The sequence below is a fragment of the Hippichthys cyanospilos genome, chromosome 14, assembly GCF_059441005.1.
Source record: "Hippichthys cyanospilos isolate Australia breed blue-spotted pipefish chromosome 14, RoL_Hcya_1.0, whole genome shotgun sequence".
In the NCBI taxonomy this organism is placed as follows: Eukaryota; Metazoa; Chordata; class Actinopteri; order Syngnathiformes; family Syngnathidae; genus Hippichthys; species Hippichthys cyanospilos.
In genome coordinates, this window is record NC_142382.1 from 16,636,338 (window position 1) to 16,660,624 (window position 24,287).

Consider the following 24,287-nt stretch of genomic DNA (forward strand, 5'->3'; position numbering starts at 1 on the left):
ATAATTTCAATCTCAAAGCAATCCCTCTCTGATTATTTCCTGCTGTGCTTGAGAGAGAGATTGCTTTAACATGGATTTTTTTCTCAATTATATGCTAATTATATGCTGTTTGGTGCCTGATATTAGCTTGAGATAAAGTATTGAATAAATATTTATACACAACAAGGCCTGCAGAGATTGTCCTCCTCCACTTACAATATGCTACTTTATGGAGAAACTGTCATACTGTTTATTAATGCATGCAGATTGTGCAATAAAATTGTGTAACCCGTGATAATAGCATTATGCATCCGAGCTTAATTAGTTAACCAGAGTCTTTGTGTCTGTGGGTGTGCGTGTGTGTGTTTGTCAGATGTTACTATATTCGCAGTCAGTACTCAATGTTCACGCACTTCATTTTAATATAAAACTGTACACAGTAAAGTATACTAAGTCGAAGGGGAAGTAGAAGCAATAGCAATTTGTGATGTGTTTTCTGTATCCACGGTACATTATGTGTAACAGTTGAGAAATTCAGCCTTTAACCCTTCTCTGCAACGGACCTGCACAAGATGTTGAAGCCACTCAAATTATCCAATCAATATTACCATGTATTGTCCTGGGATTGGCTGATTACCATTCTAGTGTGCCTCTAGTCCAGTGGTTGCTGGGGTAGGCTCCAGCTCACACACCCCTCCACCTTACCCTAATCAGGACAAGCGAAAATGAATGGAAATGTAATTTACATTTCATCAAGTCTTTCACACATCTACGCCAATGCCATGTGTTCCCCCGAGTGTATTATGATTTCTCTGTAATTCATACAACTACTGACAGCCCACAAGTGTGAAGTAGTTTTTACTGAGCCAGCCTCACAAAATCTGATCAGAATGTGTGAATAAAGGTTAAAACCTTAGGTAAAACCTTAGGTAAAAACATGACGACTTTATACACATATTAAAAATTAGTAACATGATTTACTGTACAGTTAAATTTAATAACATAAATATACAAAGGAAAAATGACATTTACCTTTGGGGCGACGTGACTTGAGCTGGTGGTGGGTGGAGGCGGAGGGGAGCAGAGACGAACCCGCAGAATTTATTTTATTTTTTTCTTAAACGAGAACTTTTCTTAAACGAGAACATATCACCGGTGATTTAATTCTCTTTAATCCATATTAGAAGAAGCCTCTCCATTTTGTTGTCGACCGAGGTCCGTCCCCTGACAAGGAAATTCTTCCCTTAGAAGACTTGCTTGCTATCATAGCTTCCTTGTTATTAAGAATTGTACATATTGCCGAGCGGTTACGGCCATACTCACTAGCAAGGTTAACTATGCGTGCGCCTCCTTCGTATTTTTTTACTATCTCCTGCTTGGTTTCTATTGTCATCATCCTCTTATTTCTTCCTTTACCGCCACTTGCAATTTTAGAAGCCATGTCTAACAGATAAAGTTTGTAAAGTCTTCACAACACACCGCCCAGCTGTGCCATCAAGCTAGATGAAGGCGTTCGGCCAATAGCATATCGGCATTTCTGTGATTGACGTGACGCTGGCCAATAGCATATCCGCATCTCCGTGACTGAGACTGTGACTGTCACCTTAATCGACCAATAGCATATCGGCATCTCCGTGACTGAGACCGTGGCTGAGACCGTGACTGTGACCTTATAAGACCAATAGCATATCAGCGTTTCTGTGACATGCGAGAAAAGTTTTGTTGTTGCAGCAAAGCGAAAAAAATAGTGCGGACACACTGACCGGCATGTTGGATGGTTCGTAAGACGAAAGGTTTGTGCGTAAGAGGGGGACAAAAAAACGCCGCGGTCCTCGTCGCAAGATGAAAAATACGTAAAACAGGGAGTTCGTAAACTGGGGGGCCACTGTGTATATATATATATATATATATATATATATATATATATATATATATATATATATATATATATATATATATATATATATATATATATATATATATATTCCCGAGGCTTCCTCCCAGTGGGAAGCCCAGAACGCCTCACCAGGGAGGCGTCTGGGTAGTATCCTTACCAACACAGAGTAGCAGCAGCTTGACACTGAGCCCCTCCAAGCTTCTCTAGGTACCCTATCTCTAAGGGCCCAGAGCCCCTGCAGAGGGAACTCATTTCAGCCGCTTGTATCCAGGATGGATTACTATGAACTTATATTACAAGTTCCGTATTTTCTGCATGATAAGGCGCACCGGATTATAAAGCGCACCCGCAATTAATGAAACATTTTAAAACGTTTTCCATATATAAGCCACACCGGATTATAAGGCGCACCCTCAATTAATGACATATTTTAAACCTTTTTAATCACAATATAGTCAAAGTATTACTCAAAGTAATAACAATAAAAACTCAAATAATAACTCTAAACTCTCAATAGCATAATAACTCAATGTCAATATGACCAACCTTGTTCAACTTTAAACGCAGAAAAGACACAGGTAAAGCTTACTTTATCAGTTCATTCCCCATCTCCGGATCCCAATCTCAATATTGAACAATATATAAGGTGCACCTGAATATAAGGCACACCATCAGCTTTTTAAAAAAATTACGGCTTTTAGATGCGCCTTATAGCGCAGAAAATACGGTACTTTATTATAACTACTAACTGCTGACCACATAATTGTGCGTTTTGAAGTGCCCGATCTAATACTAAGAAAAAGCTTTTCATGGTTTGATGTTTAATCATGTGCTTTACCAAGCACTTTTTGACCTTGAAAGGCTACTAGATCAGATGGTATAGGGCCTCATAGCCTTACCTTGCAAGCTAATTGTCTCAAGCAAACTAATCTGTAATACACTGCAGAGAAAAACAATTGATAAGGTGTTTTTAATCTGCATTGTAAACCACTGATTTGTGGTGTCTTGACATGATTTAGTCAGCTCCACATTGGTCAGGTTAAGTGAATACTCTGAATTGTTCACTAGTTTGAATCTAAGTGTCAAGGGAACCCAATTATATATGTAGCAGTCTCGTTGTCTGTTGAGAGACTGTATCCACCAATGGTCTATTCTTTTGGACAAATGTATCTTTCTTCATCAAGGAAAAGAGCACTTGGGTGTAAACACTCTGAGAACAGTCTTAAGCAGTGAGTGTCCTTTATTCAGACACAGATGTTCTTCCACTCTCTTTCCCACAAAAATACCATCCCTATGCTTTCTGTGTTTGTTTTGTCACATACCCAACCTTAAAGTGAGGAACAATTCACAACGAGCTTAGACAGAGACAGAGTGAGCACGGCTGTTCCGCAACTTTTGATGGCATTTGTTTTGCGCCCTGCCACCTATCAATCTTTTTTTTTTTTTTCCTGCACCCAGCCACAGTGAGCTTTCTAGTCAGACAAATTCAAGCTGCAAACGTAACTACATACCATTCTGAGTGACTGTTTTTAGCTAAATTTCAGTCAGGAAGTAAAACTAGACCTACTTTCAAGGAAGGAGGCCTAACACGAACCCAGCATACCTGAACCTAGAATAATGAATGTCTCTTGAAAGAGACATTGTCATAAGCACACCATTCGTAATTTGTAAAAAGGAGAATCGTCTTTTGGCAATGCCAACCACGGGTCGCCTGCAGCAGTGGTTCCCAATAAACCCTTGTTTGTTTGTTTTTTTTCCTCAGGTAACCCCTAACTAGCACAAAGCATTTTTGGTTGAAAAAAAAAACAACAACAACAAAAATGTACTCATTAAACATCGAAGGCTTATTTCCAGCTCATTTGCCAGAAAATGTGTCACAGATAACAATGCAACAATGCAAAACTTGACAAAATAAAGGCATACAACATTTTGCAAAGGAGTCACAATAGCAAAATTTTGCAATACATGATTTAATGTTCCAATAATTTGCTCTTAGTTTGAAAAAAATAAAAACGGCTCTTGTCACAGCTTTAAAGGGCATCAACATTGAACTGCTATTAATGTACTAGCACCGTTTATTTAATTGTCTTTCATTTAAAAACACTGTTCCACTTGACTCGATAGCCTTCCTGTCAATCTTCTCTCGTGGGACATGCGTACTTGTTAAACAGAGGATCCATACATGCGCCTTCCAGTCAATTTTATACTAATTCATATCCCACAAATTCAGTATCAATCAGAACACCGTGTTTAAACTAGTGGTGTTGTAAGTTTATACAACGAAAGAAGATAAAGAATTTATGGCCGGTTGACTTCCCCTTAACATACACGCATATACACCACAAATAGTATTATTACTCACTATTAAACATGAATTTCGGAGTGGAGTCTTGACACTGGTTTATTTTGGGGTTGTGTTGGTTTTGTTCACTTCTTAGTTTATAATGCCTTCTCCCTTTGTTGCTTTCATATTCTGGTTTTGTGTTGTTTTTGTTCATAGATGTTTTTAGTTTGATGAGTCCCTTAACTTTTTGCCGGGATCTTGTTGTTGTCTTCATCACAAAGTACGTCTTCATGAGTTGCATTCCTGTGTTTCCTGATTTACTAGTGATGGCCAAATGAAGTTTCAGGAAGCAACGAAGCTTTGTAGTCTATTGACCATGGTTTGCACATGGTTCAAAGCGTCATGTTGTTTGAATTGCTCTATTGTGCCATCTAGTGCTCTCGAAGCCCTATAAGTCAACCGTGTTGAGAATTCTATGGCTATTTTAAAAAGAAAATGACATGAATGTGCTTATGTTGCAATATGAATGACATACAACAAATGTTTTTAAGACCATTTGTTGTTGTTTTATATTATGAAATACCGTAATTCCCTAAATATAAGACATGCCTCTGTATAAGACGCGCCCTTGATTTCAGGTTCAAATTCTGGTAGTTTCGGTCTTACCTTGTATAAGACACAATTTAAAAACTATAGCAAAACAGAATGAATCTCATCTTTTGTAAACTCATCATATTTTTTAGTGTTCATATCTGTAAGTTATATATTTGTTGTGCGTTAAGTTAACCGTGTTCCAGATTTCCCACATTGTGCGTAGGCAACAAACCCCTCGCCAGTGTTGAATGCCACCAGAAGCAGTTGTTTTTTTTTTTCTTTTCCTAGCACTGCAGTTCAAGTTCATTTCACCATAAATAACCTGAACTTAAGCAACATCGTGTTTCACCAAAGTTTATGATCATACGTATATGCCAAAAGACCACAATTAATAAACCAATTAGAATACTTTTCCATGCTCTCAAACCGGTGCACTCTTAATTATATCAGCTAGAGAGATCATAATTTTTACATGATCCTCTCGGTTTTAGTATCATTCCTTTGTGTGAACAAGGATGGAATAGTATGTTGGTTCTGTCTGCTCACTTTTTTTTTTTAAATAATGCCGTAACAATCTCAGCTAACCCAAGCTACTGTTAGCTGCAACAGGCCCTTGTTGCTGACAGCCAACTGACATCCGCCTTCCAGCTTGTCCCGTTACGGTAATTACTGTAAGAACACAGCTGATAAGAATCTGTGCATCAAAACTCACCTTATGTGGCTCTCAGATCAATATTCCACAAATGGTATGGAATAAATTTTTTTTTTAAAAAATCACATTTTTAAGTTGCCATTTATACGACACACCCATACTTCATTTGTGGGGAATTACTGTAATAGCTTTCCCACTTTTTTTTTTTTTAAATAAAAATGTTGCCAAACCAGGGAGATGTTCCTTTTTCGTGCAAGTTCCATTGCAACAACGGACAATATTTAACAATTGTAGTTGTATGTACAAGTGTAACAGCAGCCCGAAATCCACAAAATGCGAAATGGCAAGCAATCTCCACCTCGTAATGTGTCCATTTTATATTTGCAATGTGTGCCAAATTATAAACAACTCACTGAAGTCACATGGTCCAGCCACTCTGCAAGGCACCGGTTACTGCGCTCAAAGGACAAAGATGACAAATTCATCATTCCTGAGTCTTGCCCATATGAAGAGAGCCTCGATACACATTTCGTGGACACACCCTTCCTGTTGCTCGACACAAGCCTCGTTGGCCTCAGCACATTTCTGTCCATCACTACCTACTCCCTTATCCAAGTCTTTTGTAGTAAGTTTACTTCTGGGTTTTGATTGTCACTCTTTACAGTTTTTGACCTTCTTTGTTTTTTCATCGGCAATTTAAATTGTTATTTTTGAGCTCACCTGCCTCCCTGGGTTTGGGTTCACAAACCCCACATACCTCACACCCATGGGTGATTCAAGCATGCATGGTTGAATCTGAAACGCACATTCAGAGTATCCGAGCACAGATTAAGTAATCAATCTTTTCATCCATAACTAATACCTAATAGATGAATTTGTCAGCTGTCTCTCACTGTCTCTCTCCTCACAGGCCAACGCCATGCTGAATAAGATCTGCCTGGAACAGACAGGGCCGATGTTGAATAAGACTCAAGTGAAGGGTGGAGGAGGAGGAGGTGGAGGTGCTACATATGTTTTCAAGGTGAGAAGATAGTTAAGGAACAAGATGTTCAGAAACCTGAAACTGTTATCTGGCATTTAGAATCACAAATTGCCCCTGATAGATTAGGATTATTTTTACATTCGAGTAGTTTTGCTTGAACGTTGCCGTGGCAACAGAAAATGGACATCATCAGCAGTCACACAACAATACCTTATAATTACTCAGGTGCAAAATGGGGTTCACATCCCCCTCATCATTGCTGGTGGGGGAGGAGGCCGAGGCTACAGCAGCCAATCGGAGAGCCAGCTAGAACAGATGGACTACGACCTGAGTCAACCAGGTCGCAATGGGAAGTCAAATGCTGCTGGTATGTCACATTCATCTGTTTTTGTTTTGTGTGTGTTTGTTTTGTTTGGTTTTCCAGGGTAGATACACCACCCACCCGAATATTAATATTGTATAGTACAAAAACGCTACTTCTATGCCCTATACAAAAGAAATAAGCAAAACTTTCATTGGCATAGGTGTAGCTTTTGAAGGCAAGGCAGCAGTATTTTCGTAGCAAATTTTATAGGCAAGGTAATTCAAGCGGCTACACAATTCAAAATACCTGTTTTTAAGTCCAACCTGATAATTGAAGTTAGTATTTGAAGGAAAATAAAAAAATAAAATGTTTTCTAAAAACACAACATACAGCGCAAGAGCAAGCTATTGCAAAAGTTGTTCCACATATGTAATATTTCAGTGACCTCTTCCTCAAATATTTTGGCAAAGTTGTCAGTATTTAGATTACAAATATTTACCAGTTTCCATATACATGGCCCCTTCAGGTAAATTCTGATGAAATTAAAGGGGGGAAAAAAGTAAAATAATCTGAGCAAAAACCAAAGGTTGCTTTTAAAAAGAACCCAACAATTTGAACAAAGTTGAAATCGTATACTAGAACACAATCAGTAAAATCAACAGTTATTGTCGTTGCACAAGTGGTTCTGTTCAGGATTAAGCAATCATGATCAAATTCATGTTGATTGGGAGTCAGCACACATCTGCCACTATTTATAGTCTCTCTGATTGACCGCAACTGAAGTTCAGGTGTTCTAGGTGACTTTTTCAGTCAAATTGTCTGATGGAAGAAGTCTGAAGATTTTATGCTAACATTGACTGCTCTTTCAAAGTCCATAATTCCCACCGTCTCGCCCAGGTCCCAGTTAGAGCGGAAGAAATACAGCATATGAAACTGCCATTACCGTGCCGTTTTTGGTACTCTGGTTGTTTTGAATGGGATTAATTCTGAACTCAACTGCATGCATCTCTGCTATTACCATGTTTGCACAATTGTGCTACCAGGTCAATTTAGTTTTTGTTTTTACGTCGCCCATCAAAAAAAAAAAAAAATCGGTTGATTTATTCATTACAGATCACATTTGTGGCAGAAAAACTGTTACACGTTTACTGTATCTTGGTCCCATTTTGTTAACTTACAAAACAAACCTGTAGTGAACAGTTCTGTCAACTTTATATCCACTTTGGTACCTATTTTTTTTCCATTAAAACATTCCAACAAAGTCATGATGAAATTAGTTGATAGTTTGTCCTAGAAATGGGGCTAAATGCTCTCCGTTTCAGTTGGCACAGCGTAGCAATTGCCATTTAGCAGCGCTGTCCCTTCATTACATCTATGATCATCATTTTGACATGAAAATTTTTCCACTGTTGGTACCGTCCGGCTGCATTTCAAAATGCAAAGGCTGAACTAATGGCATAACTCATAGCATGACCATGTCAATTATAGGGGACGAGAGGGTAGCGCAACTCTTTTATATCTGTGAGATGATTTTTAAAAACCTTAATATTCCGCCATCTTAACTGGATTTCTTCAGATGTTTAATTTGAATATGCTTTCCGTCTCATTGATAATTACCCTCATGACTTCATTACATGAAACATAATATATGTTGTATCTGGTAACAGGTGGGGGTGGAGGATGGAATGCCAGTGCTCCTGTCAGTCAGGGTGGCAGACCTCTTCTGCTCGGGGGGCAGGGAGGACAGGCCTGTCAAAAGTTCTGGCAGACACGCGGTGGCTTTGGAGGTGGTGGAGGTGGCTGTATGGCTGGAGGCGGTGGTGGAGGCTATAGAGGTCAGTAAAAGCGACTTTTGTATATATTATGGTAACTTATATGAAATTGCCCATCTGCCTTGTGACAGTATCACTCTGTCAGAATGGCGTCTTGTATGAATGGTACACCTAGAGCAAAACATTTGGAAAAGTTTCAAAGTTAAATCGCAGTTAACACATGCGCGTCTTCCACCAGCCTTTGACTTCCTCCATGATTGAACAACTCAATAGGACTGGCGAGCACGAATGTTGCCTCCTATATGACATGCTCAGCACATACACACAACCAACACTGTGAATATTTCTCACATTGTGTTTTTAGAATAGAATATCTTCATCGTCATTGTACATTCATGCTCAGCGTTTTCATGGGTTTGATGCAGGTCCTCACAGGCACACTCCAGTCACCAGGTGGCTAACATACATGTGTGATGGCACTGCTCTTTGTCCATAGATATGCCTGTGTGATCTAGTTGCATAGTGTGGTTGCTACATGCACAACACAGCACTTACGGTCACAGTACCTCCCTGGACTGTCCTCTCATTTTCAATTGAAAGCTCCTACATAGATGTTAGGCACTACCTAACTTCTTGGCTCACTATCTGTCCTGTCTTATTTTCTGCTCATTGTGCTCTTTCCTGTCTAGGTGTATCCTCCACATAATATTGATGAAATTCAACTCTGACAATAATAAAGTAGCCATTTAATGACTGATATCTGCCTCACAATTCTGGTAGATCTGGGACTGAATCTCAATTGGAAGATCTCTGTGTGGCATGTGCATGTTAGTCCCGTGCCAAAACATTTTTTTTTCCTTTAATCCACAAATTACTCACCCCTTTCACTTAAAAAAAGGCATGAGGCTTAATTGAATATTGGTTGTCACTATCTACCCTGCAATTAACTGCTGACCAGTCCAGGGAGCGCACTTTCTCTCGCCAAGTCAATTGAGATTAGATTATGAGAAACTCTAATGAGAAAAGGCAGTATGGAGAATGGATGGATAAATGATCATTAGAATAGCAAGTTAATCACTTGTTAATTTTCGTTCCAGGTGGTAACACCTCATTAAATGACAATCCTAGGCACGATGGTGATGATGGCACATCCCTCTTTGGTCCAGCTGGAGAGCCCTTACTCTATCCTATGAAAGGTGAATTTCAAATGTATTGCTGAATGAAAAGCTCTATTTTTTTACACCTGTGTAGTGAACGTCTATATGAGTTTTATTCAACATCGCAATGCTCTTCTAAGATATATAAGAATTGATATGTGCACTGTGCTCATTTATGCTTTTTATATGTTAGATTTGACCATTAGAGGCAGTCTGATGCAAAAAAAAAAAAAAAGGAAGCACAGATTGTTCAAATAATTGGGACACAACTGTCCCATATTTTGTTTGTCTCATTTCTGGGTGTGAAAAACTGAAACCATGTGCCTTCACAGGTTTACTTTACCAAAAAACTGACCACTGATAACTTGTCTGATTATTGATGTGCTCCCTGAAAAGAACCTGGGAGCTGTTGAAAGTCTTTTTGGAGACCAGAAGCAATATTTCCTGATTAAACGGGTCTTTGGGATAAGCACCAAAACAGCAAATCTGGGAATTTTCAGCAAATAATGGAGGATATGTTAAAAATGCAATCTCCAAATCAACTCATTTGCAACTATCTGGTTAATGCTGTTCTGCAAGCATAGCAGATTCATGTTAATGTTTCTTAGTACTCAGTTGTTCATCCTACTTTCCCTTATTTAATGGGAAAATAATAACATCCTGCCATTTATTTATTTGTCTTCTTCCACTGATTTGGGTCTGGGAAACAAGGCCAACAGCATTATGAAGATTAGAGTACTTGCTCCGCAGCCAATAAATCTCGCTCTTCTAGGGGGTTGCCAAGTTGTTCCACAAACCTGACCATCAAACTGCATTCAGTCACGGGGGTGCACGGCAGGTGTGAGGGCCGGTGTGGTTGCGGAGGAGGAGGACCCAAAAGCAGGAGGGCATTGAGACAGGGACTTCATGAAATCCATATTTATTAATTCAACGAGCAGGAACAGAAGCGGGAAAAACGGGACGGCAAAAACTAAGGGCACAGGCAGGCTGGGAAAAAGAGGAAAAGAAAACACTAACGGACAGACGGCAGAAAAACACGGAGCTGTGGAACGATGGGCGAGACGGGACTACAAATACGCGACAGAGACAGTATGACATGACCTGACAATGCTCTGACACGGGCTGTAATGAAAACTGGGTTTAAATACATTCAACTCTAATCAGACAAACAAACGGCAGCTGGGCAGGGACAACAGGCAAAGGGAGCGGATTGGAGGACACGAGGGGCAGGTAACGCGGACAGGTGAACTAAATCAAAACTAACGCAGGGAGACGCAGGAGCAGAACCGTATATGAAAACAGAAAGGAACAGAACCCCTCAAAATAAACCCACAACCCAAAATCCAACAAACCATGACAGCATCCTATGGCATTATTGAACATGTCTTTGAATGAACGAATGAATGATGACACCGTAGTTCAATAGCAAAGTACCACTAGGGTTCAGGTTGGAGGCAAGAAGGTATTCCACCCAGTTACACAATCCCACCCTTCTATGTCTCAGTTTTCTGCCACATGAGCATTGAAGTCCCACCAGCAGAACAAGGGGGACAAAGGTTAGACTAAGGTTAGTTATCCTGTTGTTTAAATTCAGCAATTTGGTGAGCAGGCACAGTTCATGGGTATCAGTGTGGCTACCATGTCGACACAAGCTTCTGAATATTGCTCAAATTACCTTGAATTATACATTGTAATATTAATAATGTATCATGTTCATCCATGTGAAGACGGCAAACTATGATTTCTCACAATAGTTCACACATTCAATAATTCAAGAATAATAAATGATTTAAACAAATGAATAACAGTATGGAACACTTTATTCATATACATTCCCGTAAGTATTTGCAGTTTTACTTGATCACTTCTACAGCCGTTCAAGGAAATCGCAATGGCCTATCGTTGATGAGCTCTTTTTAGAATAGACCCACAGGCTATTCATGTGGTCCTTGTGGGTTACCTGGTGCTGGCAACAACTGATGCAGTGCAGTAAGTCAGTGATGTCCAACTGTCCATTTTGTTCTCACATCCTCACAAGGGGCGCTGGCTCGCTGGTGCCCACCCGAGCCGACTTCGCACAGTAAGCGGCGGATACCCTGAACTGGTTGCCACCCGATCACAGGCAGTCAGTGATGTGTGCACCAGTTGTTTTGTTTTCTTTTCCAGATTTTTTTTTCAGGTCAGTTATTTTGTAATCTCTCTCATCCATCTCTTTTCTACACGGAGAAATAGAAAAGATCTTGTTGTGGACTAAGCTCGGGATTTTGTTTGGCTTTAGATCGGTACTTCTCAAAATTGTTATCAAGGACAAATTCCAACCCCATTTATCTTGACTGTACATTACTATTATAACATGAATTGTTATTGAGTTATGTTTGTAGTTTGCAATGGTACTATAAAACCTTACAATATCATACTAATAGATCCATCTTTTATTTTGATTACCTTAAGATGCTTGCAAGAGAGTCAAAATGTTAACAGGTCTAACCTTTCAATACGGATTCTTTTTTTTTTCTCCCAAAAAATAAAACGTATGGCATATATTACTTGTTTATAAGTATTGGATACTTGGAAAATTTGTTTAACAATTCCCTCTTCCATAGATTAGGTTACAGACAGTGGGATTTTTTTGTCCCATTGGAATTTTATAATAATAATACTAATGCTACTACTACTAATAATAATAATATAAATGTGCCAGAGAAGTGAAAATTATTAAAGTTCTACAATACACAGTAATTAATGTAATGTATCATAACACACGAATATAGCACATATTATCAATATATTTTCCCACTACTAGATGGTTAATTGACAAGAAATTGTACAACGCAAGCTACTTTGTTGACAGTCTGCCCCGCAGTGGTTTGTGTATGGAAAAGTTTCTAAATGTCACTAGAATCTGTAGACAGTTGTGCAATGAAGCGCCGGAATGCCATTTCATCTAATTTCTACTATTCTTATACCATTCCTATATTTTGAAAAGCTCTGTAATGCATTGTCTCAATAGGCGTGAAAGGGTTAATATGAAGCAAAACAGTTGTTTACCTCCACAAACAACAAGGTTATCAACCTGGCAGTTTCATTCAAAATTTACTCATTCACTGCCATTGATGCTTAAATGGATACATTGCACGCTGCTAAGTTATATTTACATTTTATTGTTATTGTTAGGTGACTCGGTGGCGCAGTGAATAGCACATCTGCCTCACAGTTAGAGGAACTTGAGTTCAAATCCACCTGTCTCCGGCCTTCCTGTGTGGAGTTTGCATGTTCTCCCCGAGCCTGTGTGGGATTCTTTCCGGGCACTTCGGTTTCCTCCCACACTCCAAAACATGCATAGCAGGAGAATTGGACATACTAAATTGTCCTTAAGTGTGATTAGGTGCATGAATGGTTGTTTATCTCTCTGTGCCCTGTAATTGGCTGGCAGCCAGTTCAGATTACTGCCCCAAAGCCAGCTGGGATAGGCACCAGCGAGCCTGCGATCCTTGTGAGGATAAGCGGCTATAGAAGATGGATGGATGAATGGATTATTATTAGTTAGTGTTATCTCAACTCATGTATTGATGCCATCATTTTGTGAAAGTAGGCATGCTGTGTCGAGTTAGTTTATTGTTATGCAAACATGATAGAATATGAATGAGGGCAAAGTTGGACAGATGAAAGTGATTGTGTTGCAATCTTGCATGTTTCTAGAAACAGCCCCTAATGAATCCATATTGGATCTATTTGTCATGTCCTGTGGCCGGTGTCTAAATTTGCCTAAATAGGGTCCAGATTGCTCTTTATAGAAACGTTAGCAGTTATGTGTTGCTATGCATACGCAAAGTGTGTATGGATGGTCCTTGCCAAAAGCTTCAGCAGATTACTCCACTGATAAATTTAACTGCATCATAAGCAGGAATGGAGGACTAGCTATCATTTCTTTATAGCAGTGATTCTTGATCAGTGTGCCATGAGAGAGCTTCAAGGCTGCAGGAAATGATCTGACTTCATTTTTTCTGAATTTCATTAAACGTAAACTGCAAATATTTCTTTTTTTTTCATGTATCTATACTAGTGATGCATTATAACAGGCAGAAAAATTCAATATTTCATTACATGACAAAAGGTAAAAAAATAAATAAATAAATGCATACCCACTTTTTGACAGAATAAGTCATGGGAATTAAATAAGATTTCCTAAGGTTTCCTAATGAACTACTCATTTGGAAGTGCATTAAATTCAAACAAGATTCTCATGATTTCATTAATCCTACTTTCTTTGACATTTTTCTATACAGTACAATAGGGCCATTTGTGCAAATCAAGGCTAGGAAACACCACGCACAAGGTATACACTCAGTGTATACCTTCTCAAAAAATGTCATTGTTGTTCTGAGGAATGGGACATTTAAACAACCTGCATGTGATATGATCCAAACTGAATAGAATCATTGTACCATCTGTATGTCCATGATATTGTTGTTTTTGTTTTTATTTTTTTACTGGCCTACAGAAACATTAAACAGTCATCGATCTAAAAATTGAAATAAAATACTTTTTAAGTCATTATCCTACATATGCAGTTCACATCATTAACACTCTTTGTAAATGTGTATGAACAAATTAAGATGACATGAATGATTGCTGCTTTGGTCTGGATCAGACCATTCAATAGTGACTAAACTGCTAGCAAATTATATTTTCAGGCTGTGCAAACTCAGCTCGTCTTTTAATTATGTCTCCTTCATCACTGATTCTGACTGATTTGACAAGTTCGTATGCTGACTTGTTTTTGACGTCATACCAGGCATAATAGCTTCATTATTTCCATGTCACAAGTGATGTGAAAGAACTCTCCTGTCAAAATATCTTCATCTCCAGAAAAATGACCTTAAAGTCATGGGAGGTCTCTTATCATATTTTTTTGAATAAAGGATGACTGAAAATGTTCGACTCTATATCAAACACACCTGTTTTGTCTGTGAGCTGAGGACATGAGCGGTAAATCTTTAACCACATTTAAGTGTGCTTCTTGGAGTCACGTTTCAGAAAAAAAATAAAGATTTGTATATGTTTAGCTCAGGCTTTGTTGTCATGGATGAAAATAGGTAGGTACGCAAATGCGCCAAGTGAAGCACGTGACATTATGCATCAGTGATTTTGCACATGATTACCTGCATATTAACAGAGAAAACTATTCTTACAGGCATTGCGTTTTATTTCTGTGTTTCTTATATAGCAATGGAGAGCGATGGAGAGGTGCTTATCAGTCCAGTTCGGAACTGCAGTCACTGTGAGAGCGGCGAATGTGTCGAGATGGATGGCGACATTGGGTGCTACTGTGATGAGGACCTCATTCTGGCACCCGACGGCATGTCCTGCATCAACTCTACAGGTATGCTGGATAAACTGTGTAACGTGTTATGCTTTTCCCTTCCTGGGTGTAGTTGTAATAGATTTAATTGAATATGAGTGTACCTTTTAATGAATTCTAACCCTGAATAGAAAATGACTTGATCTTGAAATGTAATTATTTCTTTGAGGCTTGAGTGAATCTTTATCTCAGTAAATATTTTAATGTCTTTATTATTCATTAAAAATGACACATACGCACTGGGAATAAGCATACTGTACCTAACGGTGTTAAGAGCAACTGTTGCTCCACATGTTGAGTCCCTTTCAAAGATTAGTAATTTATCTCTGCCGCACGGTGTGATAAAACCCCTCATCACGGTAAGGATTTAGGATAAAAAAAATAAATAAAAAAAAAAAAAGAGTCCCTCACAAAGTAAAAGAGGATTTGGAAATTTTCTTCACGATCCTGAGCACTTGCAAGGGGCTCTGTCGATTAAAAATTAGTTCTCACACTTTAAAGCTATAACAAAGGGCTGGCGGCGACCCTCTGTGAAGCCCAAATTGCCACTTCAATTACGATTTGTTATCGCGGATGAAGAATGAATACATGAATGTTGATCTGAAATGAATCGATATCGGAGTTGTCAGTATCATTACAATCTATATAATAGCTGTATTTCCATTCAAATAGTATCTTGATGACCTCGTCTTTCTCCTTGCCCCGATGATTTGCAAATCTATTCCCTGTAAGGACAAGCAGCGGATTATTGTATCTCACTCGTTCAGAAAAGGTCACCGTCTCAATATGGTCCCTCTCGGCAGGCAGGTTTGTACCACACCATGCACAAGAGCAATGAGATCTTCCCGTCAAGACAACAAGGAATTGATATGCCGCACAGCCCCTCAAGCTTTGTTGTGTCATCTCTTTCACATCATTAATTAAGCAGAGGATCAGAGAGGCGAAGAGAATGTTAATAGTTCTCTTGGGAAGGTAACAACTGGAACGCTGTTTTCTTCTCTTGTCATGCAGAGGTGTCCCTGCTGCCTCCCCAGCCATCCCTCTCCCACCTCGCGCTCGGTCTGTCGGTCGGGACCTCAGCTCTCATAGCTGCCCTGCTGTTGGCTGTGTCAGGAGTCATGATAAGTAAGTACTTAATTGACAGTGAAAAGAAACCACATAATAATTCTACCACTTAAAGACACTTGAACGACAGCAGCACGGCATAAGTGTGCTTATTGTATATTTCACACTTTTTTTGCTAAGGTATCAAATAGCAAGTAGCCTGTGCTTTTTCCCTCTGGTGTGGATGTGAAGTCAAATGGAAAGCCCTGTGTCCTTTCTCCAATTGAAGTGGAGAAGAGTGGCACTTATTAAGGGAAACTTTGTTTTTAAATGCTTAACTCAAATGTCTCTAACAATTTGAACCAACCGGGTGCATTCCTTCCTTATGACACCGTTTGACTTGTCCCTCAGACCTCACAACATTGGGTCGCGGAATTAGTAACATTGCCGTCCACTTTTTCCATGTTTTGTTTCAGTTTTCAGCCCAAGTCAGAAATTACTTACACAACCACTGAAACAATAATTGGGTTGGTGAGCAGTGTGCTGTGCAAAGTACTGTGTGAAAAGGCCTTCACTCTATAGTTCACTTTAGATTTGTTGCTAGTTGGGAAGTTTAGCTTAGTTTTTTTTTTTTTTTTTCAAAATGATTAGGATCATTTTCAAGCTCCTGCAGAGCTTGCTTCCTCAAGGACTATAGTTTGACACCTATGAGCTATGGCAAGGGTGTCAAACTAATTTTAGCTAAGGGGCCGCATGGAGGAAAATCTAGCCTCAAGCAGGCTGGAAAGGTAAAATCATACTATACGGTAGGCCCCCCGGTTTACAAGATTTATCCGTTCCGCGGCTGAGATCGTAATGCGAATTCGCCGTATGGCAGGCAATCCAAACCTATGTTAAATAGCAAATGCGTGTAAAACCCCAGGTAAAAACATAAAAATTGTCAATAAACATTAAAAATTGGTGTCAAAATACAGTGGGCCCCCGTGTTATGACCTTAATCCATTCAGCGGCCAGGCTCGTAACTCGAATTCGCCGTATGACAGGTAATCCAAACCTATAAAACCTTAGGTAAAAACATCACGACTTTATACACATATTAAAAATTAGTAACATAATCTACTGTACAGTTAAATTAAATAACAAATATACAAAGGAAAAATAACATTTACCTTTGGGGCGACGTGAAATGAGCTGGTGGTGGGTGGAGGCGGAGGGGAGCAGAGACCAACCCGCAGATTTTTTTTTTTTTCTTAAACGAGAACTTTTTTCAAACGAGAACATATCACCGCCGATTTTCTTCTCTTTAATCCATAATAGAAGGAGCCTCTACATTTTGTTGTTGACCGAGGTCCGTCCCCTGGCAAGGAAAGTCTTACCCTGAGAAGACTTGCTTGCTATCATAGCTTCCTTGTTCTTGAGTATTGTACCTAGCAAGGTTAATTATACGTGTGCTTCCTTCGTATTTTTTTTATCATCTCCTGCTTCGTTTCTTTTGTCATCATCCTCTTACTTCTTCCTTTACCGCCACTTGCAATTTTAGAAGCCATGTCTAACAGATAAAAGTTTGCAAAGTCTTCACAACACACCGACCAGCACGTGCCATCAAGCTAGATGAGGGCGTTCAGCCAATAGCATACCGGCATTTCTGCGATTGACGTGACGCCGGCCAATAGCATATCGGCATCTCCGTGACTGCCTTAATCGACCAATAGCATATCGGCATTTCTGTGACATGCGAGAAAAGTTGTTTTTGTTGATGCAGCAAAGCGAAAAAAATAGTGCAGACACACTGACCGGCATGTTGGATGATTTGTAAGACGAAAGGTTTGTGCGTAAAAGGGGGACGGAAAAACGCCGCGGTCCATGTCGTTAGATGAAGAATACGTAAGACAGGGGGTTCGTTAACCGGGGGCCCACTGTAGTATAGTGAGTGCTACTTTTATATAATATACATGTATACAATTAAATAACTTCATGAATAAAAATATAGAGAGGATTTATTTACCTTTGAGTGGCTTGACAAGCTTCTTATGGTCATATTCTATAATGATGGTAGCCTAGCTTAGCCTTTTTCTTATTTCTTGATTATCTCTAGCTTCCTTTCCATATAAATCATCTTCTTACTTCTCTCTTTAACATCACTGGCAATCTTGGGACTCTTGGCAATCTTGGCTAACAAATTAAAGTTTAAGCACTAAAATGCACAATTAATACGGTTTTGTAAGCACTCACAGGCAAACAAAGCTTTAACGTTCCGCCATTTTGGAAACTGTGACGCCAACCAATAGCAGATCAGCATCTTAGTGCTTCCGTGATGCCGACCAATTGCAGACCAGTATCTTAGGGAGTTGTGGATGTGCTAACCAGTGTGTGAGCAAGCCGCCGTCTTAAAAACAGTCAATTGTCTGTATTTTTTTTTCTTTTTTGCTATGCTCGTCGACCAATTTTTTGCAAAAAACAGTAACTGTAAAGACATTGTTGAAAAGAGATTAAAAAAATAATAATAATAAAATAAAATAGTTTCCTTTTTGGTGAATCCCAATATAGCATTTTATCTCAATTATTTAGAAATGAGTGGACGTTTTCTATGATCTTTTTTCCATTTGTTCATAAAATACACATTATGTATAGAACACATAGGCTACAATAAAACGCAAATATGCGGCGCAAGGAAAATACACCAGACAAAACTTGCTTGTAAAAACTTCTTTGCAAAGAGTGAAGTCAAGTTCCAAGAAAATAAAAAAGTGCTGTAGGGCGACTCGGTGGCTGCATCCTATAGTTGTGTTGGCTAGTTAACTGAGCAGATGGCCTCTCCTAGGCCGTGTTAGATGTTGGATAACACCATTCATTTGTTGCCCTTTGTGGGAGAGTGAGTGAGAGGTTGTAAAATATAGTTCATCCTCATTCATTCTTGTCCATTGCCCAGGAAAACTTTATTACTCAGTGATTTTATTGAACCCCATCTTCTTTTTCAACAATACGTGTTAACACGCACATACAACAAAATCTTTGTAGCATTCTCCCTCATACTCATACTCGCCCCTTCAGCCCATTCATTTTGTGCTCAGACTAAAGCTGCAGGTAATATAAAAGTATGGCGTGGGTGTCATCTTGTTCCATGAATGAACTATGTTGACATAGCAATAGCATCCTCTATTATCCTGGACAAACCCCTATCTGATAAAAAAAAAAAGTGCATTTTGACCATTTTGTGGCATTTAATAGACAATTGTAAACCCATTGGAGTTGGGTCAATTACTTGTGAGTTTTCATTTCTTCCGGCAGGCCTGGGTCAGCAATCCTAGCATGCTTGTTTTTGTTTTTTTTTTAAATGTGACTGAAAACCCACAAAGCAACAGTGAGAACCTGCAAACTCTGTGTGGGAGGGCCTGAGCTCAGATTTTATGCTGCCCATATTTATTAAACATAAACCAAGAACAAATATCTAAGGACGGCTTATTTCATCAATAGTTTATGTGTGGTTGTGCGTATGGGTGTATGTAATGTTTCCTGTTGGCCAATTGTAACGCAGTGTTTATTTGTGACTGTGAAGTTAATCAACGCACAAGTCTTGATTAGGGAAGAAATAGATGCAACATATTTACAAGCTAACCAACTGGTGAGCCCCCGACAAAATATTGATGTGCTGCGATCGGTCAAAGGAGCTCCTTGTGGACGTTTGTGTGTTATTTTTTTCAGTGAGTCCTGCACGTTGGCAATAGTCAGTCTTTGTCTGCAAGTTTTCCGGACGATTGATCATGTCGAATCAGCGAGTGAAATCAATCACTCACTTATTGTGGAGGCAGCTTCAGCAAATAGGTGCACAAGAAGAGAAACCGAAGTGACACGGGAGGTTTTATTCAGTGCGGCACTCAATATTTCTCATTTCCTGTCACACATACATTTCTGACCAGGTTGATTTGTAATCGCTCTATAAAAAACACCCTTTGCTGCAATATGGTCAAACAATCTTTGTTTCCATATCTTCGGCATATGCATTTCTACGCATGCCAAAGTGAATAATCATGAATGATGAATACTGCATTTTATTACACACAAAACTAATTATCACACAGAACTTCATAAATACACAAAGGTGTCCCCTAAACAAAGTTCATAGATGAGGAAGGAAAAACTCAAGAACTCCATTTAGGGAAAATAAGAAACCCATCAGAAGAGACCACATGTGGTAAACACTAATAAATGTTCAGTGTGAAGATGCCATGACAGCATCAGATGTCATTGGGTAAGATTCTCCTAGTAAACCACCTCAGTGGGTCCATCCCAACAATAGTGCCTCAGGTGTCTCATCGCAAAACCGGCATCAGTCGATTGGCGCAAGTCCGCACGACAGCGTTCAGTAATAATAATAATAAAAAAAAAAAACAATGAGAAAACTATGCAAAATTCTGTCTTTAAAGAGAGACAAAAAGTGGGGGATAAGAATTCTGGTGGCTACTTTCTTGCCTCTTCCACAGTATTGGAACTCTGACATTTCAATCATTTACATAATGTTGCATGTCACATAAAAATGTTAACCCAATACAATGCTATACAATGTTACTCATTACAAATTAGAGTTGTGATTTAAACTAAGGAACCAGTTTATTTTAAAAACACATTTTTCCAAATTCTGTAGGCCAAAAATTATATCACATACCCTGAGGACAGAGGTAACAACCAATCCCAGCTCAGCTTGTGAATGAATATATATACAGTTCATACATATATATATATATATATATATATATATATATATATATATATATATATATATATATATATATATATATATATATATATATATATATATATATATATATATATATATATATATATGTTTGTATATATATATATATATATGTTTGTATATATATATATATATATATATATATATATATGTGTGATAAGTGGGTTTTTTTTGACAATGCAGAAATATCCTCAGGTTGTGAATGTGAGACTCACAGTTGTTACTAATAAAGTATTATAACAACAGCAGGTAGGTTTTATGCAGGAAAGGATCCCCACCACATGACTGCAAGTGTTTTGAGTTTCTGGCTCCAGAGCCACAGTCGACGCATTCCTCACTCCCACACGCATAAAGTTCTGCAACATTCAGCACAGTCCCTCTTGGACAGCACTTAATATATTGTTGTAGAACAAGAAGGCCTTACAGCCAGTGCACACATCCAATTGCCCAGCAGCTCTCGAACCATTATCGCTAGACATGCACTCATCAAGCCATCATCTCCTCCACATGCACACCCACACTCCCTCTCGTAGTTGGAGTGGAGAGCTTACACACATGCGTGCGTTCAGACTCCCACCTATGTTCACTGGCGAGGCAGGGGGTGAGGACTACCTCTGTCTGCCAATGAAATGCGTTAATGATGGATGGCAGCTTAGCCGGAGGCCGACAACTCTTCCACAGTGGACAGCACTTGTTAAATAGCTCCTCTAAACACAAACACATTTGAACAAAAGCGCGCACATTAACTCTTCTTGCTGGGACTAATGTGTCCATTGCGCAGGTCGGTGCTGTGTCATTTCCCTTCAAGCTGCTCTCCATCCATTTTCATAAATGGGTTGTTTTAGATCGTGAGTTCATCTGGCTTTTTGTGACTGTGTAACTGTTCAGGAAATATGACACTTACATTAGGACTGTTTAAAAGACAAAAGTCTTTTAAAAGACAAAAGTCTTTTAACCCTTTACTGGGCACAGCCGATTGTATAAACCAGTGGTTCTCAAAGTGGGGTCCGCGGGCCACCGGGGGTCCGTGGCCTGACTGCAGGGGGTCCATGAAATAATATGTATAGTTGTGAGAAGGCGAAAGACTTCACACGTTATTCATCTTATTCCTCACACATGTTATTCCTCATGTTATTCCGCCCGTTTTTTGGCGCTCATTCCCAGTTCAACCGATCCACACCGTTCCAATGTCAGAGTATTCCAATTAATCATGCGACGACTGCTTCCATTTATCTTGTTCTAATATTTACAGATTTCCCACAATTCTCTGTTTTCCACGCCAAAAACTCAATTGACTTAACATTGGGTGATTTTACATTTCATATTTACAGCTTTCACATTTCATATTTTCAATATTTCACTCATTCATATCACCTTAGGGATCATGCCCATCATTCCAGTAATTCATACATTTCAATATTTTCCCATTATTCTATATTTTTCACCCTATAATATTTCACAATTCATTTTCAATGGGAGGATTCCCCATTCATTCCCAATAGGGATATTTAAATTTTCACATTTCGAACTTTCCCATTTCAAATTCAGAATATTTAACTCTTTCATTTTACCTCATGGATCATTTCCATCATGCCAATAATTCATACATTTTAGCGTGCAATTTGCAATATTTTTTGTAAACTTCAATATTGCTGAAAAGGAACAAATATGCCGGTCAACTTGAATATGTTGGTGAATAAAAAGAACGCTTATGTTTGGCTTATGTTTGTTTCGTCTCCACAAACATTTGCAATGGGTTCCTTGGAAAATATACCTTACCAAAAAGGGGTCCCTGTCTCCAAAAGGTTTGCGAAACCCTGGTCTAAAAAAACTGAAAAATCCTTTATTAGGCACACGTTTTTCTATTTTTAAGTTTTAAAAAGGCAGGAATTTCCAGGATTTTTTGAGAAATTTAGGGATACTTTAGAATTTAAGCAATGGCTGTTGGACACTTTCAGCTGTTTTGCCTGTTTAAACTATCTGCCAAAAGTAGCCGCTGTACCCAGTAAAGGGTTAAGAGTCTCAAATTGGATTGCTGTTGAGTTGTACTTTGTGTTCAACCCCTAAATGTCAACTAGGAGATGGGTATCAAGTTAGCTCTTGTTGAAAGAATTGCTATTTGGGTTAAAATGTATATCCCTCTCCAGTGTACAGACGTAAACACACAGAGCTGCAGTCAATTCAGCTGGAGCTACAGAGTCCAGATTGCAAGCTCAGTAAACTGCGGGCATCGACCATCATGACCGACTATAATCCAAACTACTGCTTTGCTGGCAAGACGGCGTCAGTCAATGACCTGAAGGAAGTGCCACGACGCAACATCTCCCTCACCAGGTGAAAAGTAACGACACACTGAATGGTGGTAGCAGACAGCATTTGTGACCATGTGTGCTAATATTGCATAAAGAGTAATGTATGCACAAATTTTACCCTTCATATACCATGGACAATTTTGTATATTACTGTAAAGTGTAACCAGCTTCGACACTTGAAGCGTCAACAAACAGGCAGCGTTTTGATGGACGTTCCCGATCTCAGCGATATCAGCTTCTCATCTATTCTTAGCTCCTCTTTAACACACCAAAATCCCATTAACTGTACATGTTGAAGTGCTAAGTGTACACCCTTTTAAAATCTAATTTGCACACGTTGGTACATTTGGACATTAAAATCCACACTGTGCGTGGGGAAAATGGCACATATTTGGTTGTGGCAATAGCAGTGATTCCACTTATGTTATTTTGTCATTTTCCTCAAGTAAGGTTGGCAAGTCTGCTTTTCTCTCGTGTTTGTATGCGCGGTGGCCATGAATGTGTTTAGTTTGTCAGATAGCAAACAGTTCTCTAAATCTAATGCCAAGTGCTCCTACATTTCAAGCTGTTTGTTTGATATAATTTTTTATTCCGTGTTCTTTTCATCTCAGCAGAATGTCATTCTCAGTTGTCCTAAAATACGTGTGTTAGCGTATTTCTATATGATGAAGGAAATGTGATCAAATGACTAACAAAAATGAGCATTAATATTGCAGTCATTTAAAACCATCAAATGACCATACAGTACATTGGAATGAACACGGCAGCAATCGGTTAAATCACTAATTAAGCAAGTAAAGTAGATGCTTAGGGCGCCATGGACTCCAAATTTTTATTTTAAGTTGTGGAAGCTAGCTGCAAGTCCTTAAATCAGCAGCCTCAGTGGATTCGAGTTCAAGTCGTGACAAAGTTCAATTCATGGCTCGAGTCCCTGATCCGGACAAAGGAAACACAACATATGAACTGCAGTATATTTTTCCCCACTTTAGAGTGCCCCCATGGTGGGGGGCTCACTGTGCTCTTAAAAGAAGGCTTATGTCTCATAATTGACAAATCCATTGATCCAATTCTAATCTTCCTTGCTGTGAAACAACAGAAAAAGCCATTGGGGAACCAGGTTGTAGATATCAAACATACAGTGTATCATTTGGTGTTGTTTCTTACGCAACGGTGTGTAGGTGGAACGTCACTGTCA

At 39.0% G+C, this 24,287-nt stretch overlaps 1 protein-coding gene across 1 annotated transcript in view; it reads left to right on the top strand.

Annotated features, from left to right (window-relative positions):
- Nucleotides 1-24,287, top strand: part of alk (ALK receptor tyrosine kinase) — a 229,022-nt gene that overhangs the window by 180,531 nt on the left and 24,204 nt on the right. The window contains exons 14-20 of the mRNA XM_088433659.1: nt 6,317-6,427; nt 6,614-6,755; nt 8,360-8,527; nt 9,562-9,660; nt 14,849-15,004; nt 15,995-16,108; nt 22,928-23,114. Coding sequence (XP_088289785.1) covers nt 6,317-6,427; nt 6,614-6,755; nt 8,360-8,527; nt 9,562-9,660; nt 14,849-15,004; nt 15,995-16,108; nt 22,928-23,114 — 977 coding nt within the window. The remainder of the gene's footprint in view (nt 1-6,316; nt 6,428-6,613; nt 6,756-8,359; nt 8,528-9,561; nt 9,661-14,848; nt 15,005-15,994; nt 16,109-22,927; nt 23,115-24,287) is intronic.